The 18,166-nt window shown below is 40.8% G+C and overlaps 1 protein-coding gene across 3 annotated transcripts in view; it reads right to left on the minus strand.

Moving 5' to 3' along the window:
* The window catches only part of ANKRD12 (ankyrin repeat domain 12), a 130,827-nt gene that overhangs the window by 27,592 nt on the left and 85,069 nt on the right, over nucleotides 1-18,166 (minus strand). For all 3 annotated transcript variants that reach the window (XM_073679043.1, XM_073679044.1, XM_073679042.1), the window contains exons 8-9: nucleotides 16,062-16,209; nucleotides 4,225-8,717 (exon numbers count right to left, since the gene is read on the minus strand). In XM_073679043.1, the coding sequence (XP_073535144.1) occupies nucleotides 4,225-8,717; nucleotides 16,062-16,209 (4,641 nt within the window). The remainder of the gene's footprint in view (nucleotides 1-4,224; nucleotides 8,718-16,061; nucleotides 16,210-18,166) is intronic.

The raw sequence follows: 18,166 nt of genomic DNA on the forward strand, positions 1-18,166 counted from the left end.
ACAGTATATATATAGCGCCATTTTCTGAGACCTATAGCGTCTCTATTTTTCTTGATCTGGGGCCGGGTTAGGGCTTATTTTTTGCGAGCCAAGCTGACGTGTTTTATGGATACCCTTTCGGGGTAGATCCAATGCTTTGATCGCCCGTTATTGCATTTTATTGCAATGTTGCAGCGACAAAAAAAAAAGGAATTCTTGGCTTTAGAATTTTTTTTCTCGTTACCGATCGGATTCTCTTTTTATATTGATAGATTGTGTGATTCTGAACGCAGCGATACCAAATATGTGTAGGTGTGTTTTTTTTACGGTTTTATTTTGAATGTGGCGAAATGGGGGTGATTTAAACTTTTATATATTTTTAAAACCTTTTTTTTTTTTTTTTTTTTTTTTTACATGCTTCAGTAGTCTCCACAGGAGACTAGAAGCTGCAGTTATCTGATCTTCTCTGCTACACACAGGCGATGATCAGATCGCCTGTGTGTAGCAGAATTGCTCACTTGCTATGAGTGCTGATCACTGGGCGGTGCTCATAGCAATCTGGCAATGACAATCACAGGAATCTCCTGTGGGCGTCACCGATGGGCGTGGCCAATGACATGCTTCCCGGAAGAGCGAGATAAATGCCCCTGTCAGATTGACAGTAGCATTTAACTAGTTAACAACAGTGGGTGGATCGCAATTCCACCTGTGGCTGTTGCAGGCACATGTCAGCTGTATAGATCAGCTGACATGTGCCCGGAAAGGTGCGGGCTCAGTGCCGGAGCCCGCACCAAACAGGGGGATCTGACATGGGGCGTACCATTACGCTCCACGTCAGAAAGGGGTTAAAGACATTGTGCACCCTTGGAAACTTTTTTTTTTTTTTAATATAAATGTAATTGGGTCTCATTAAAAATTTTGAACCTCTCAAAGTCCGTGCACAAAAATGTCCCTCCTACAATTTGCCAGGGCACATGCTGAAAAATATGAAGACTATTGGGACTCTATGCTATGGAGTGATGAGACAAAGATAAATGGGTTTGGGACTGATGGCTTCAAAACTGTATGGTATGGCATAGGTGAAAAGTACGAAAAAAAAATACATGGTGCCGGCAGTGCCCTTATGTGGGGCTCCATGATTGCTTCTGTTGTCGAGGAGCTGCATTTCATTGATGGTGTTATGAATTCACTGATGTACTGCTCTATATTGAAAGAGAAGATGCTACCATCACTCCGTGCCCTTGGTAGACGTGCAATTTTCCAACATGACTGATCCAAACCACATCTAAGAAAACTGTTGCATTTCTGAAGAACAGGGTGAAAAAGATTCAGTGGCCAAGTATGTCTCCTGATCTGAGCCCAACCGAACACCTATGAGGAATTCTGAAGAGACAAGTGGAGCGTCACTCTCCATCCAGCATCCAGGCTCTAAAAGAGGTCGTTCTTGAAAAATGGAAAAAGTTAGATGTTGCAATATGTCGCCAACTTGTTCATTCCATGCCTAGAAGACTTTCTGCTGTCCTTAAAAATCATAGGTCATACAAAATACTACATGTAGTTTTTGATATGGGGTGAAAGTTTCATTATTAACCCTACATTCATATTATAGGTTAAAAAAATGTTCTATGAAACTCAGTCTTGTCAAAAATTTGGAAATTGTTATAGTGTTCAGTGAGATATTAATTCAAATCTTACTTTTCAAAGGGGGTGTACACATTTATGCTGAGCACTGTATAAGAAATGCTGAAAGGATCTCCTTCCAGACCCAGCGATCTTGTGATCACCAGGTGCAGAGAAGGAGCATGGGTCCTGGGAGACCTACTCAGGTCTGCTATGTAAGATGTTACATTTATCCTGTAAATGGGACTACCAAATACAGTGAAAAGTAATAAAGTTTTAAACTTTTTTTTTTTAAAAAAAAAAAGTTCAAATTACCCACCCTTTCCCCCAATTAAAAATTAACAAATAAAAACACACATTCAGTATCGTAAAACTGTGACCAAAATATAAAATAAAATGAATCCCATCAGTAAATGACGTAATGAGAAAAAAATCAAAACGCCAGAACTGTGTTTTTTTAGCTGCCACAACAACAGGGAAGGATGTAATAAGAGGTGATCAAAACATCGTATATACCCCAAAATTATGTCAATAAAAACATTGGCTCAGGTTACAAAAAAATAAGACCTCACGCAGCTTCATATTCCAAAAATTGAAAACTTTACGGCTCTAGGAAAATGGCGTCACATGCAATTTTTTTTATTTTTTTTCTAGAAATTTCAGATTTTTTTTTTTCACCACTTGTAAACTGATCAAGTGTACTGACCTGGAGAATCATATTGCCACATCAAACAATTGTGGAATTGCGATTTTTTGACACTTTCTTGCTTTGCAGTACATCACATGATAAAATGGATGGTGTCATTCAAAAGTACAATTAGTCCAGCAAAAAACAAGCCCTCATATGACTATGTCGACATACAAATAAAAAAGTTATGGCTCTTGGAATAAGGGGAGGGGGAAAAAAAGAGAAAAAATGAAAAACTGCCCTGTCCTTAAGGGATTATATTTCTGAATTTTTTTTTCCACCACTAAAATAAATTTTGAAAACTGGACAAGTTTGGGGTCGCCATTAATTGTACTGATAAGGAGAATCATATTGTCAGGTCCTTTTAACCACACAATATACGCCATAAAAAAATCTTTAAAGAATGTCAGAATTGCATTTTTTTCTGCAATTTCACTGCACTTGGAATTTTTTCCCCCGTTTTCCAGTACACTATGAAATTACTCCATTCATTTTACCAAAGTGTATTTACAAAAAACAAGCCATCATACATAGGTGGATGGAAGATTAACAGAGTTATTGCCCTTGGAAGGAGAAAAAAACCAAAAACAGAGATTGGCCATGTAGTGAAGGGGTTAAAGAGAATCTGTCAGCAGGATTTTGCTACATAATCAGAGCAGCATAACATAGGGCAAGAAAGCCTGATTCCAGGGATGTGTCACTTACTGAGCTGCTTGGTGCAGTTTTCATATAGAATACCTGTTTTGTCTAATCTAGCAGAGCCAAGTCTCCTGCTCTGTGTATAACCCCACCCACACCTGACTGGCAGCTTCCTGTGTATTGTCAGCAAACTGCCAATCAATGGTGAGGGCGGGGTTACACAGATTAGCTGGGTTGGCCTGAACTACATGCCAAATATAGATCAGCAGTAATAATCTCCTGCTGATAAAACACTTTGTATTGAACAGCAGCACACAGCCTAATAAGTGACACATCCCTGGAATCAGTGTCTAGTGCCCTATATTATGCAACTCTCAGATTAAACAAATATCATCATAAATAAATCCTTAAAACACCTTTTTAATTAGCAACTCTGATTCGTTTTGTCTAAGGAGGTATGAAAATTGTCTCTTCAGAGAGAAAGAGGACTGCCCTTCATCAGCGCAAAGTGTGAGATCTGGTTTGCGTGGGTGAGAGGCATCTGACCGGGATCCAAGGGGTAACGTTTCTTCTTGTGGAGAGTGACACGTTAAGCATGTCAATGCGAGGAGACTTAAGCCACAATGCTCCACTGGGAAATATGCAAATTGTCTCTTCAAGAGGAAGAGGACTAGAACTAGAATGTTGATAGATCCGGCGCCTGTGAGCAGGTGCAGTAGGGAGCTCTGCCGCTGTCACCTGGAGAAAGTGTGTCAGTAAGTGGTATAGGTTATTTACAGATCACAGCATTGCTCAGATCTCACTGTGTAGCTGTGTGTGATTATGAGAGCAGACTGTCAGTCATTAAATGTCTCACCCTAGTAACGCCCACTTTCATTTAAAAAGCTCTGGAGGAAGATTCTCAGGTAGATCAGGTTCCAGCACATGTGTAAATGATCTGTTAATAGCTAAAAAAAAACAAAAACGTGGATCTCTCTGGAATAAGACATTGGACTGCATATATCAAGGTATAATTTTTTCAACTTTCTGATCTGCGTGCCCATATTGACAGCTTAGTGGGGGTTGATCCTACTGAAATATTCCCTTTGGTTCATGCTAGCGAGTGGCTTGCTGAGTAAGATTTGACTTTATACGTATCTACTGCACCCCTCTAGTCATACCAGTCATTATAGAGTGACCACTTCAATTTCATCTCATTGTTGGATATTTTGGGTTTACTAATCCCAAAGGAAAATCCTGTAACCCATTTAGATGCCATATACATAGATTAACAATAGTGGTTTATCGAAAAGGCTTACCGTAGGTATGCACAGCTTGCTGAAGGGGTTTCCATCTAGCAGATATGAACCATTAAAGGTCACATACTCATCGTAGTACTGTGGTGCCTGAGGGATTACACTACACAACATCTTGCGCCTTTCCTCTACCTTCTTTCTTATATGGAGATACTCAAAGTATGGATTTGCTCTTTCAGACTGATATGGTTGAATATCATCGAGCTTCAGAGAATCTACAACAGCTGCTAGGGACTGCTGCGTCTTTTCCTTAGCTTGCTGTATTGAAGGATTGACAAGGCCTGGTTGGGGCACACGGGACATCTTTCTTTTCCGTGGATGATGAACTTGTACATCATCATCTTCAGATAAACGAATCCTGCCTCTTAACGATATGGATGCTTCAATGGCTTCCTTTTCTGAAGAGTTAGAATAGGAGGTCAGCATCTGCTTATTCTGATTGGCTAACATATTTGCCCTATTTCTCGTAATCCTCTGTGGAATTTCTTGCGGTTCTGTTTTCAGTTCCGCATTTTCCTCCACTTCCATTTTGATAGACTGACTAAATTTCTGCATCTCTTCCTGAACAGAAAGTGAATTATTTTCAGACGCACATTGTATTTGGTCAGGCTTTTTCAAGGTCATCTCTTTAGAATGCACGGAACGGTTGACTGGAAAATGTGCATCGTCTTTTGGGGTTTCAGTTTGGAATGTTGAATCCAAATCCAGAGGACTTTTGACAGATACTGAAGGTGCCACTTGCTCGGAAATGAGTTTACTTTCTTCATCAGTTTTATCTGTCAAAATATTTTCTTTTCCCACATCATTACTTTGAGTGTCCCCTAGGGCGTCATCTATGTTTAGTGCTTTTTCTACAGTACAGTCCGAGAGTATAATTTTTATCTTTTCCGCAGGATGAGCATTTTCTAAGAATGGATCAGGGGACACTATAATCTTCTCAATTTGAGAAAGGTTTGGATCAACTTCCAATATATCTTGCCCTTTGACACATTTTGTGTTGGCACATGTATCTTGCTCTTCTTTCATGAGGTTGGGTTTTTTTTGGAGCTGTGTAGGTTTTGGGGAACTTTGGGTTTCAGAAGCAAGATCATTTGTAACACTAGGGTAAGATGTGGTAAAAGGCAATATACAAACTTCAGGTGTTACTGGTTTTAAGTTTTCTGGTCTAGGTAGGCGAGGATCTTGTGCTCCTTGTTTATCAACCTCAGTAGTGACGTGAGACTCATGCTCGGAACCAACCAATTTAGCAGATTCAGACTCTGGCAAAGTTGAAGGCATTTCTGTATGATAGCTTGGATTATCTCCTGCAACATAAGCAGGGGTTCCTTCAGAACCTGATAGTGTTTCTGTCTTTGAAGCACTCAAGTCCAGAGAATTCTTACTAAAAGGTAAAGACTTTCTACTGCTAGGATGGCAAACAGACAAAGTACCGGAAAAATCTTTCTCTGATGACGGCGATATTTCTGGTTTAGGAGACATGCAGTTATTTGGCATGGAAGGGGATATTGATGACTCATGTAAAGTACTTTCCAATACTGTTAATGACGTCTTTTTTTGTTCTACAAATGTAGCAGGCATGCTGCAGCGCCTTACTTCTACAACTGGCCTGCATTCACCTATTGCCAGCTTACTATCCTCAATAGAGACTGACCTGAGATAATTTGGTAGAAGTCTATTTGTCAAAGCTGGTTTCACACGATCAGGCAACTCGGGAAGGCTGTCTAATTCTCGGTCATGAACAGCCGGTGACTTTGCACTTGGCAAAAATGGTGATTGAGAGAATGACATCTGAGAATCTGAACCTTCAAGTGTAAAGTCGGAATCATATTCAATTGTAGGTCTTGGAGTGGTCACAGTAGCATGACAAGAGTCCTCAGAACTTGTAACTGAAATCATAGATATTGATCGGGAGCTGAGCCCAGTTTTTTCACTCTCCGATCTTGGAGACCTGGCAAGATTATTATTCTCTAAAATTAAGAGACTTTTTCCAGTATGCATCAGATTCTTGCCATCGACAGACTGTGACCTGCAGCTGGTAGCATCTTTCATTATCTTCTCTTTTGTACAGATATCTGACATTTCTGAACTTTTGGATCTCATTAGCTCTTTGCTTTTAGATGGTGTGTGTGTGTGTCTTTGCTTTTCTTTCTCCTTTACTTTACCAAGTTCTGTACTGTTCCGATGTCTGAGCCTCTCTTTCTCCTTTTGTTTTATTTTTTCTTTATGTTTTTTGTGCCATTGTTCAATTTCTAGATCTTTGAGACTCAACATTCGCTCAAAACTAGTTTGCATAAGGTCATCATTAAGCAACCGTTTTTCTTTAGGGCGAGAATCTTTTAGTAATTGTAATTTTGGTTTACATTTCTCAATTTCGGACTCTCTAGGTTTGACTTTTAATATATTTGTTTGCGTTTTGTCTTTATGTTTGTCTCTTTCTTTGTATCGATCAATGTCCTTTTCTTTGTCTTTCCTGTCACGTTCTTTGTAATCTGTAATTTTTTGTTGTTCATCTTTGTTCTTTTCCTTTACTACAGACATTCGTTCATGCAGGATTTTGCAGTTTTCATTGCTATTCTGCTTTCTGTCCTCCTGATTATACTTCCCACTAGTCCCAGCAGTATATTCTCCCTCCTTAGATTTTTCCTTCTTTTTGTATTCTCGCTCCCTACGTTTCCCCTTGTCTAATTTACTTGTATCCAGATCTTTATCAAATGGCTTCATCTTTTTATCTGAAAAAGCTTTCAGTTCACCAATATGCTTATCCTTTTCAATCCGCTCACCCTTTTTCTCAAGTTTATCTTTTGACTTTTCTCTACTGGAAGAGCAGTTTTTAATTTTGTCATTTTCTTTTTGTATAGACTGTAAATGGATTTTGCATTTGTCAGAGATTTCGGGCACTTCAGGTTTCTCTCTATCAAGTTTGTGGTCTTGTTTTGTTTTTTTCTCCTTGTCTGAACTTTTTTTATCCAGTTTATCCAGGTCTTTTTCTTTAAATACCAGCCTTTTATCAGTTTTTTCCTTCATTTTTTTCTCAGTGTCGGCTTCTCTTTCCAAGTTGGAAGAATCATCCTTGCTAAGCACATTGGGTGAAAAGATTTCAGCTTCTTTGTCGAGAAAAATATTACTGTCTTTTTCCTTTTTAATATTTTCCTCCTGATCCTCCTTAGTACTTTCCTTGTGGTCATGATTCTCTGGTGCTTTCTCATCTCCAACTGTAGTTTTTTCCAGTTTGTTTTTTTTCTCCAATGGTGAATTTTTGGATTCCATGATCAAAAATTCATCATCATTTTCATCACTTTTAAAAAAATTCTCTTTCCAAAATTCTCTATCAAACTCAATATTTCTTTGAGTATTTTTATTTTCTCTATGTTTGCTTTTCTCCCTCTCATCTGGTTCTTTTTTTAGTTTGTCCTTTTCCCTTTCTTTATGTTTTACTTTGTGCTTTTTTAGTACTTTGCCTTCTTTGTCTGCCTTTTTTGCAATACATTCTGGTGTTTCATATGAAGGGCTCTTGTCATCTTCTCTGCACTTAGTAACAGACCTTTCTCCATACTCTGTAAAAAAGTCTTTTAGATGTTTACTTTTTTCCTTATACTTGGAAAATGTGGTGCTTGAACTTTCCAGTGCATACTCAGAGTCAGGGCTCTGATCATAATGAAATAACTCTGGTTGTAATGATGACTCTGATCCACCAGGAGGTGAAACACACATTTTAGTGTCCTCTTGTTTCAGCGGCGTAGACTGCTTATCGACAAATGCATACGTATGCTTAGGGGATTTGCCAGGCGTGATCTGTAGTAAATGTAACGACCCCTCATCCTTGTTACTCAAAGACATTCTAAATACGTCCTCATCTTTGGATCTGTCTAATGAATCTAAAGGAGAGGTCATCACTAAATTTACCACTTTCACATTTTCTTTTTTATCTTTTTCCTGTTTTAATTCCTTGTTCTCCTTGTTCTTGCTTTGATTTTTCAGTTTCCTCTTAACTTTACCTTTTTCCTTCTGTTCCTGGAAAACACTGAATTCTTTCTTAAGCCGGACCTCAGAATTTAGACTTTCAGATATTAGTCCCACTTTCTCAGGCAACAAATCGTCGTCTGAACTATCAGAGCTTGTAAACAAAAGTCGAGAGGATTTTGGCTTCCGATTTTTAAACAGCTTTGGAAAATCGATCTTCTCTTTCTTTAAATAAAAGTTCTCACTTCCTTCAGGGGTCTCCTTTTTCATATCAATCTTGACTAAACGCTTGTCTTCCAGCATTTTAGTAAATTCTGTGTCATCAGCGTCATCGTCATCATCATCGTCGTCGTCATCTTCATCATCGTCATCATCATCTTCCTCATCTTTAAATTCATATTCATCAAGACCTGGAGTACAAGGGGTCCCTTTGCCTGAGACATGCTTTGCTTCACTAATAAGAGACTCTTTGTCGCCCTCTGAGTCCAAGTTTTCATCTACACTGGACAAGTTGGTGAACTGTGGCTCTTCAGAGTCTGAAACAGAACAAAGGTAAAAATAAAATTTATTACAAAAAAAAAACAAAAACCTGTATCACAACCATGCTTTGTATTCAAAGAAAAAAATAAAAATAGGTGGCAAAATCCTAATACACACCCAAATTATATAAATCTATATCTATAGTAACCCAATTAATTTTGGAAATACTGTTTTAATTGTCCCATTTTTAAATTGATACATTTGCAAAGTGCTTGTAAAAGCAAGCAACTTTTTAATTTAGCTCCTAATATGTGCCAGATTCAAGAATGGAGGGATTTTTAAGTCTACACTGTATTGATTGTTGCCTGGGTTACTGGTCAAAATATCAAGAGTGGCCTGTAACTGCTGGTCAGAACGGTCAATCTTCTGGAGAGAGACCACATTTTGTTAATTTTAACTATTTCGCACTAAAATTTCAAGAATTTTCTAAAAACGCCTCTCAATTAGGAACTCCTCTCCTGCTATTAAGAGATGTCAAAGCCATTAAAGATGCATTTCATCCACAAATAACCTCCTGGTTTATTAAACTGTCTATTGCTTCTCAGCTTTTGGCTAAGAGAAAGTATTCCAGTTTTCTGCAAAGTGAGGGCAGTAAACATGGCAGAAGTTTTAGCCCTCTACTGTCTACCAACTCCATCTTCAACCCAATCCCACCTCTACCCTCCCTTATTTTAAAGCTCAATTGGTCTGTATCTTCTTTCCCCAAGAGGCAGTCATATACTGACCTCTGGGCCTTGACACCACCTTAATTAACTATTTCAAACACCTGGCTTTGACAGCATTTTTGCCATAGTCATGAGCGATTTCAACATACTCATTAACACCCACCAGTTAGCAGCCTCCAAATTCTTGTTACTCCACCCTTTTGTCTCCACACCCACCCATGGGATACCCTATATCTCATCTTCACCCAACTCTGTTCTCTATCTAACCTTATAACAGTCACCTATGCCTTTACCTGACCACTAGTGTTGAGCGAGTATGTTCTGTTAACCCTTTCGCCGAGTATGCTCGGGCCGAGCTCCGAGTATTTACAGCTGCTCGGTGATATGGTTGATTCGCTCCCATGTGCATGATTTGCAACTGTTTGACAGTTTTATTACATGAGAGGAATGTCTATTTATTACACATTCCTCACATGTAATAAAGCTGTCAAGCAGTTGCAAATCATGCACACGGGAGCGATTTAACCATATCACCGAACAGCTGTAAATACTCGGAGCTTGGCCCGAGCATACTCGGACAGAACATACTCGCTCAACACTACTGACCATCAATTACATTCTCTTCCCTGCCCTCAACTACCTCCCAAGTCCAACAATTGGCACATTGCCGCTGAGATCTCTAGCCTAGAGAAAAGTACACTCTTCTACCGCTGTTCACCGTATCCTCACTTTATGACAGCCACAGCCACAGTTTACAACACCACACTAACATCAGCTATTGACTTGGTTGCCACTCTTTATCATGGCAGAAGGTGACAAATTAATAGATGGCCCTGGCACACCAACCTCAAAAAAGGCTGCAGCAAGCTACCAAGTTTGCTTAGTAGTAATGGAACAAAACTCGCTCACAGGAAGACTGGATCACATTCCAGAGATCCTTCACCTCTGCTAAACAGGAATAGTTCACAACTCTCATTTTGCCAAACCACAAACAAACAATGATTCAACACCTAATTCCATTATTTTTGCACCATTGCCACCTCCCACAACCCTTATTTCAGCACATTACTTTGCCGCACATTTCAACAACAAGATCGACCACATCAGAAGCGGCCTTATTGTACAACCAACAAAACCCCTCCATATAACAGATCAATGGCCTTCTACCATAACCTTATTTCCAGCCATCACCAAAGAAAAGCTTGCTCACTCCGTCACATCTCACCCCTTCCTCTTGTGTGCTTGACTAGGGATGAGAGGATCAAGCAAAAATTAAAATTTATTTGTCCAAGCAGATTTTCTAGGAAAATTTGATTCATAGAAGTTATTTGCCACAAACTAAACGTAAGCCCTGAGGAATCTCCAGATGACAGAGCACAATAAACGTAAGAAGAAAATCTTACAACATAAAGAGCTTAATGTTGAGGCGAGTCCGATTTACTCTCGCTCTGCCATTACCAACACAGCTTCTACTGATCGGTTTTTCTTCTGATTAACTCAAAACTTAAATGCTACAACACAGAATCAACCAGCTTATGAAATACGTATTTAAATGCGGAGAATCCAGAGATGTAATTTTTTTTTTTAAACTGGAAGTGGTTCCAGAAATATGAAGTTTTATTAAGCGATTTCCACTGTACTAAAATGCATGTGCTAGAAATCCAAGCGGCCGAATTAATTCTTTAGCATAAAACACATACAAACTTCATACAGAGAGATTTCCACACGATCTGCCCTGGGCAATTCACTTTTTGAATTGGCGAATGTCTCGGAAATCTTATAAATGTTATTTTTGTTTTCCGTAATGCCATTTACGAATTTATTAATTATGACAACTTTGTTGTTTATCGTGTAAAAAGGCTGAAAGTGAATAGACATGGGAAATTTGAGTTAGTTTTTATTATGTACAACACACTTTTCTAGCTTCCGAAACGTATTTGTTTCGGGACTCGGGCTGCTAGTAATAAGAATAAAAAAGGGCTTATACTTACTTTACTGCTCACCTCCACTGTCCCTCTGCTTTTCACAGTAGTCACCCATCTCGTATTTTTTTGCATCTTATTACTGTCATGAACGCAGAGTCTCCTGGCCTCTTCACACTAGGCCAGGAGACTTTCAGCTCTGACCTGGCCTATTCACGGCAGCGTTCAGGTGCGATGACAACTGGACGGGTGACTGAGTACTGGAGGGGACGGCAAGGTGAGCAGTAAGATGAATATAAGTATTTACTCATATTTTTAACCTTTTGATGGCTCTTTACAAATTAGTAGACAATGGGGAATACAAATTTTAAATATTAGAGCAGTACTCAATTGCACTCGAATATATTCGCTCATCTCTATGCTTGACCATATCCCATCCCAAAACTCCTGGAGCAACACATCCACATTTAAACTTTTCTTCCACTTCTCATCTGACACACTCTTCAAAAATCTACAATCCAGCTTTTGTCCCAACTATTCCACTGAAACTACCCTAACCAAAGCTAGTAATGACATACTAACAGCCAATGCTAACAGACAATACTCTGTACTCCGCTTTTGACAGTTGATCACTCCCTTCAGAAACAACAAACATTTGTACTGAGCTTTTATCACAATGGACTAAAAGAACACTACAGAACATCTCTTCCCTTGGCATCAGAAGCCTTGCCCTCTCCTGAATCTACTCATATCTCACTAATCGCACATTTAGCATCTCTAAATTGGTGTCCCCCTCAAGGCACTGCTCTGGGACCCCTACTCTTCTCAATCTATACCTTTGACCTGGAACAACTCAAAGTCCCATGGCTTCAGCTGACAGTATCACCTGTGCGGTGACTACATTCAAATCTACCTATGTAGCCTAGATGCTGTCTATAAGACTACGTTCACATGTTCAGTATCTGGTCAGTATTTTATATCAGTATTTGTCAGCCAAAACCAGGAGCGGTTAAGTGGTGCACGTGTTTCTATTTTACTTTTCCTCTGACTGTTCCACTCCTGATTTTGGCTTACAAATACTGACCAAATACTGAACGTGTGAACATTGCCTTAGGCATATCCTCCTCATCCATCACATTTTCTAAAACAATGTCGACAAAACAGAACCCAATCTTTAGTCCATCTTACTCAACAGCCTATCACAAATGACATTACGTTTTCCCGTCTGACAAATCCGCTGCCTCGGTGAAACCTTCAACTGTCTCAAAGCACACATCCAAGCCCTTAGCATATCCAGCTCAAAAATATAACATGCATACATATATATACACATACACACAACCACACATACACTCATACACTCATACATAAAATCAGTCATAATTGCAACCCCAAATCTATAAAGTGTTAGTGACTATTGCAATATCCTCCCTATGTGGCCTCCTAACACTTTTAGGCTGTGTGCCCACTATGTGTTTTTCAAGCGTTTTTGCTGCGGAATAAACGCTTGGTAATCCGTGCCCCATAATCCCCAATGAAAATCTGCATGTTCTGTGCCCATGCTGCGGAATTTTCTGCAGCAGATTTTCCTTGTGGAAAAATCTGCAGCATGTCCATTATTTGTGCGTTTCTGCATGCGGATTTGAGGTCCCAATGCATTTGAAAAACGCAAATAAAATCTGCATGTAAAAACGCTGCAAAAACGCGTGTAAAATCTGCAAGTGTTTTTAGGCTATGTGCCCACGTAGCGTTTTTGTAGCGTTTTGGCAGCGTTTTTTACGGCCGCGAAAACGCTTTTTAAACAGTCTGTCATGCAAAGCAATGTGAATTCGGATGTGCTGTGCACATATTGCGCTAATTTGCGCGCCGAATTCGCATTGCTTTGCAAAACGCAGCATGACCATTTCTTCCGCGATTCAGCGTAATCGCGGTGCGTGTGGTACCAGGAATGAAGAGGAGACTACAACTCCTCTTCATCCCGGCTACCAGGGGGTGAAAAAAAGAAATAAAGTTAACAAACAAACAAAACCTGTATATTCACCTCTCCGGCGGCCCCCGGTCTGCTCCCGGCCGCGTCTTCTCTCTTCAAAGTCCCGCAGTGTAATGTCAGGACCTGCGGTGACGTCATCTAGTCAGCTGATGGTCACGCGACCGCTGACGTCGGTGGTCAGGTGATGGTCGCGTGACCATCAGCTGACTAAATGACGTCACCGCAGGTCCTGACAGTAGACTGCAGGACGCTGAAGAGAGAAGACGCGGCCGGGAGCAGACCGGGGGCTGCCGGAGAGGTGAATATACAGGTTTTTAAAGTTTTAAATTCTTTTTTTTTTTTTTTAACTATAGATGCTGCATTTAAAGCATCCAAGTTGTTCACACATTATAAATCCATGCCGGTTGCATGGATTTATATTGTGTGATCAACTTGTCAAGCACTTTTCCAAGTGATGCTCAAAATCGCTTGGAAAAGTGCTTGAAAAAAACGCATGCGAAAACGCATGTAAAAACGCTTCTCTCTGGCAGAAAAAACGCATGTAAATCTGCATGCGTTTTTTTCTGCCAGAGTGAGGCAAAAACGCTCTGCATCAAATCTGCTACGTGGGCACATAGCCTTACTGCCAAGAACATGAAGAAACGCTGCAGAAATTTTCTGCTTCATTTCTGCATCGTGGGCACATACCCTTAGGGTATGTGCCCACGATGCAGAAATGAAGCAGAAAATTTCTGCATCATTTCTGCATCTCCCTGGCAGAAAAAACGCATGCAGATTGTGCATGCGTTTTTCCTGCAGAATACATGCGGATCCACATGCGTTTCCGCATGCAGATTGACAAGCGCTTTCCAGGCGATTTTAGCATCACCTGGAAAGTGCTTGACAACTTGGTCACACTATAAAAATCCATGCAAACAGCATGGATTTATATAGTGTGACCCGAGAGAGTGTATATACTTACCTCCGATGGCCCGCGCTGTCCTGCTTTACACTCCGTTCTCCCGGCAACTTTGAATTGAAAGACCTACCGACGTCGGCGTCACGTGACCCGTCACATGACTCTGACGTCAGCGCAGGTCCTTCAACTCACTGCAAGTGCCGGGAACCAAGCAGGAGCGCTGCGCGGGCCGACAGATGGTAAGTATATATATATTTTTTATTTTATTCTTGTTTTACAGCTTTTTTTTAATGGTACCTGGGTGTGGAGGAGACGCTCCTCTTCTCCACACTCGGGTACCATCCGCACATTAGAACGCGCCAATAACGCAAGTACAGATGCAGTCTTGCGGAATTGGCGCGTTGCATTAATGCAAGTCAATGGCGGCGAAAACGCCGCGTTTCCGCAAAATTAATTGACATGCTGCGGATTTTTGAGCGCAGCGTTTACGCTGCGGAAAAATCCGCATCATGGGCACAGCACATGCGGATTTCAATTGGGGAACATTGCTGCCCTTCTACCATGCGTTTTTCATGCGTTTCCGCAACTGCAAAAACGCCGCGGAAACGCATTAAATACGCATCGTCTGAACTCAGCCTTACAACCATCCAGTCTATCCTTCTCTATGCTGCCTGATTAATTCACCTTCCTACTCACAATTCCGCTGCCAGTCCCTTAAATGGCTTTCAATTCTCCAGTGAATCCAGTTTAAATTGCAAACAATGACTTACAAGGCTGTACATAATCTGTTGCCTCCATACATATCCAAACAAATCTCTCGATACCTTCTCGCATGTAATCTCTGGTCCTCACAAGATATGCTTCTCACCTCCACATTCTTCATCTAACCATCACCAAGATTTTTCCCAGAGCATCCCCCATTTTCCAGAATTCAATGCCTCATCATTTCCAAAAGTCTTCCACAATTGAAACCTTCAGACAACTTGACAACTCATCCTCTTCACAAAGCCTACACTAAAGCCCCCGTCTCACATAGCGAGATCGCTAGCGAGATCGCTGCTGTGTCACGGTTTTGGTGATGCAATAGCGACCTCACCAGCGATGTCGCTATGTGTGACACTTTGCAACGATCAGGCCCCTGCTGTGAGGTCGCTGATCGCTGCAAAGTGTCCAGGACCATTTTTTGGTCGTTGCTCTCCCGCTGGTCAGCACACATCGCTGTGTGACCAGCGGGAGCAGCGATCAGGCTGGTGACTATGGTAAACATCGGGTTACTAGGGGCACACGCGCACTTAGTAACCCGCTGTTTATCATGGTTACGAGCCTGCTAAAGTGAGCGGTAACCTCCCGCTCACTGTAGCAGAGTGGTAACCATGATAAACAACGGGTTACTAGGAGCGCGTGTACCCCTAGTAACCCGATGTTTACCATAGTTACCAGCCTGCTCCTGCTTCAGCAGGCTCGTAACCAGGAGCAGGACATCGTGGAAAGATTCTTTCCACGATGTCGCTGCTCCCCTGATCGTTGGTGAGCCTGCCTGTTTGACAGCTCACCAGCGACCACATAGCGACGCAGCAACGATCCCTGACAGGTCGTATCGTTGTCGGGATCGTTGTAGCGTCGCTAAGTGTGACGGGGCCTTAACACTGTCGCCACCTGACTACCACGGGAACTGCTGCAACCCCCCCGCGACCTACATTCTCCATGCCCAATTCCTAGTAAATTGTACACCCGTGTGGGCAAGGTACTCTCCCCCTCTGTACCAGTCTGTCACGGTTACTTTTATATGTATCTCATGTGTTAACCCTCTTCATATGTACAGGACCATGGAACTAATTGGGCTTTCATTTATTTATTATTATTACCTGTATAACTTTCATCATCATCAGAAAGAGACACTTCTCGTTTCAGCAGCTGTTCAAGTTCTTCTGTCTCAGCCACATCAATCGGCCGAGCACCATGTTTGTTAGCCTGGAACGCATTGCCACCATGACGGAGAAGGAGCTTCACAATCTTCATTATTAAAAAAAAAATGAATATGCATGAGAATAAATACATAAAATGTATGTATAAATATATCATTTCAAGAAGCATCCACATCAAACTATTACAATGCAACAAAGAATTTGCAGCTCATGTGATTGGTACCAATGATCTTATCTGACATTTACAGTTAGGTCTAGAAATATTTAAAACAGTGACAGATTTTGGCATTTTAGGTGCTTACCAAAACATTCAAGATGGTTACAGTATTTTTCGGACTATAAGACACACCCCAGGTTTAGACAGCAGATAATAGGAAAAACATTTTTTCCTATAATTAAAACTTCCCTGGTCGGGTAAAGTGGAGGGGGCATTATCGCTAATTTGAATGTACTAGGGTAGAATAGGGAGGTAATAAATCTATTGTTAGTGTCTCTCTGCAGCTCTCCTACACATACGCACAGCTCTCCCCAATAGAATGTATAGGATGCGGTAACTACGCATTGTTCAATGAACACATATGGATTTACCTGTGTGATTAGCACGCAGCGTTTTGGCAGCAGTGAAAATACACTGCTTCCAAAACGCTGCTATATCCAGATTGTGGGCACATAGCCTCAGGGTCAGATAGGCCATGGCTTCTTGACTAGGGTATCTTTGCACTCCATTTAGAGGTCTATCCTGGACTGTTTGGTGTTTTCTAGAGTGTTGTTTTTAATGTATACTTAATACATGAATGCAAATATATTAGATGTATATTATATACTTAAATGTATACATCTAAAGAAGCCAGCCCAGTTCTGGAAAAGCATTCTTTGGACAGGTGAAACTAAGAACAACCTGTACCAGAATGATGGGAAGAAGAAAGTATGGAGAAGCCTTGGAACGGCTCATGATCCAATGGACACCACATACTCTAAAACATGGTGGAGGCAGTGTGATGGCATGCGCATGCATGGCTTCCAATGGCACTGGGTTACTAGTGTTTATTGATGATGTGACTGAAGACAGAAGGAGCCGGATTTGTTCTGATGTGTACAGGGCTTTACTTTCTGCTCAGATTCCACCAAATGCAGCAAGGTTGATTAGACGGTGCTTTAGAGCACAGATGGACAATGATCCAAAACACACTGCAAAAGCAACCCAACAGTTTAAGAAGTGGAATATTCTGCAATGACCTAGTCAATCACCAGATCTCAGCCCCATGGAGCAGCATTTCACATGCTTAAGACAAAACTTAAGGCAGAAAGACCCACAAACAAGAAACAACTGAAGTCAGCTGCAGTAAAGGCCTGACAAAGCACCACAAAGGAGAAAACCCAGTGTTTGGTGACATCCATGGCTTCCAGACTTCAGGCAGTCATAGTCTGCAAAGGATTCTCTACAACATATTGAAAATTAACATTTATGGTAAAGTTAATTTTTCCAATTACTTTTGAGCCCGTGAAATAAGGAAGCTTTGTAGAAAAATGGTTTAAGAAAAAGGTTTCACAGGATATTTTTGTTCAACCCGTTTAATTAAACCTGAAAGTCTACACTTCAATTGCATCTAAATTTAATTTTAAATTTAAAATATCGGCACGCAGAGTCCAAATCACAAAGATTTGGTCACTGTCCAAATATTTCTGGACCTAACTATTTCTTGAAAGCGGTAGGTTGTTAATAATGAAAGCCGTTTACGCTCTTACATTGGAACGAGGTCTTACAATTTCAATGTTGAGCAGTGCATTAACAGCAAGAAGGAAAATTCGTGGGATTATGAAAGACACAGGATCGATAAGACATGATAATGATATGAAAAAAATGACGCTTGTGCTACTGTGAGCAGCCTGCATGGCCCAAACATTTTAACATGACCTGCAGTATCTCTGGACTTGTCTCACATCGAGCACATCTGAGACGTCAATGGAAAAGGGAGCTGCCAGCAGTGCAACTTGATGATTTGCCAAAGTGCATTTAGCAAGGCAGAATATTCCTCAAACAACCA

Source organism: Phyllobates terribilis, unplaced genomic scaffold (genome assembly GCF_046119375.1).
Source record: "Phyllobates terribilis strain yellow unplaced genomic scaffold, ASM4611937v1 Scaffold_4__5_contigs__length_816908805, whole genome shotgun sequence".
In the NCBI taxonomy this organism is placed as follows: Eukaryota; Metazoa; Chordata; class Amphibia; order Anura; family Dendrobatidae; genus Phyllobates; species Phyllobates terribilis.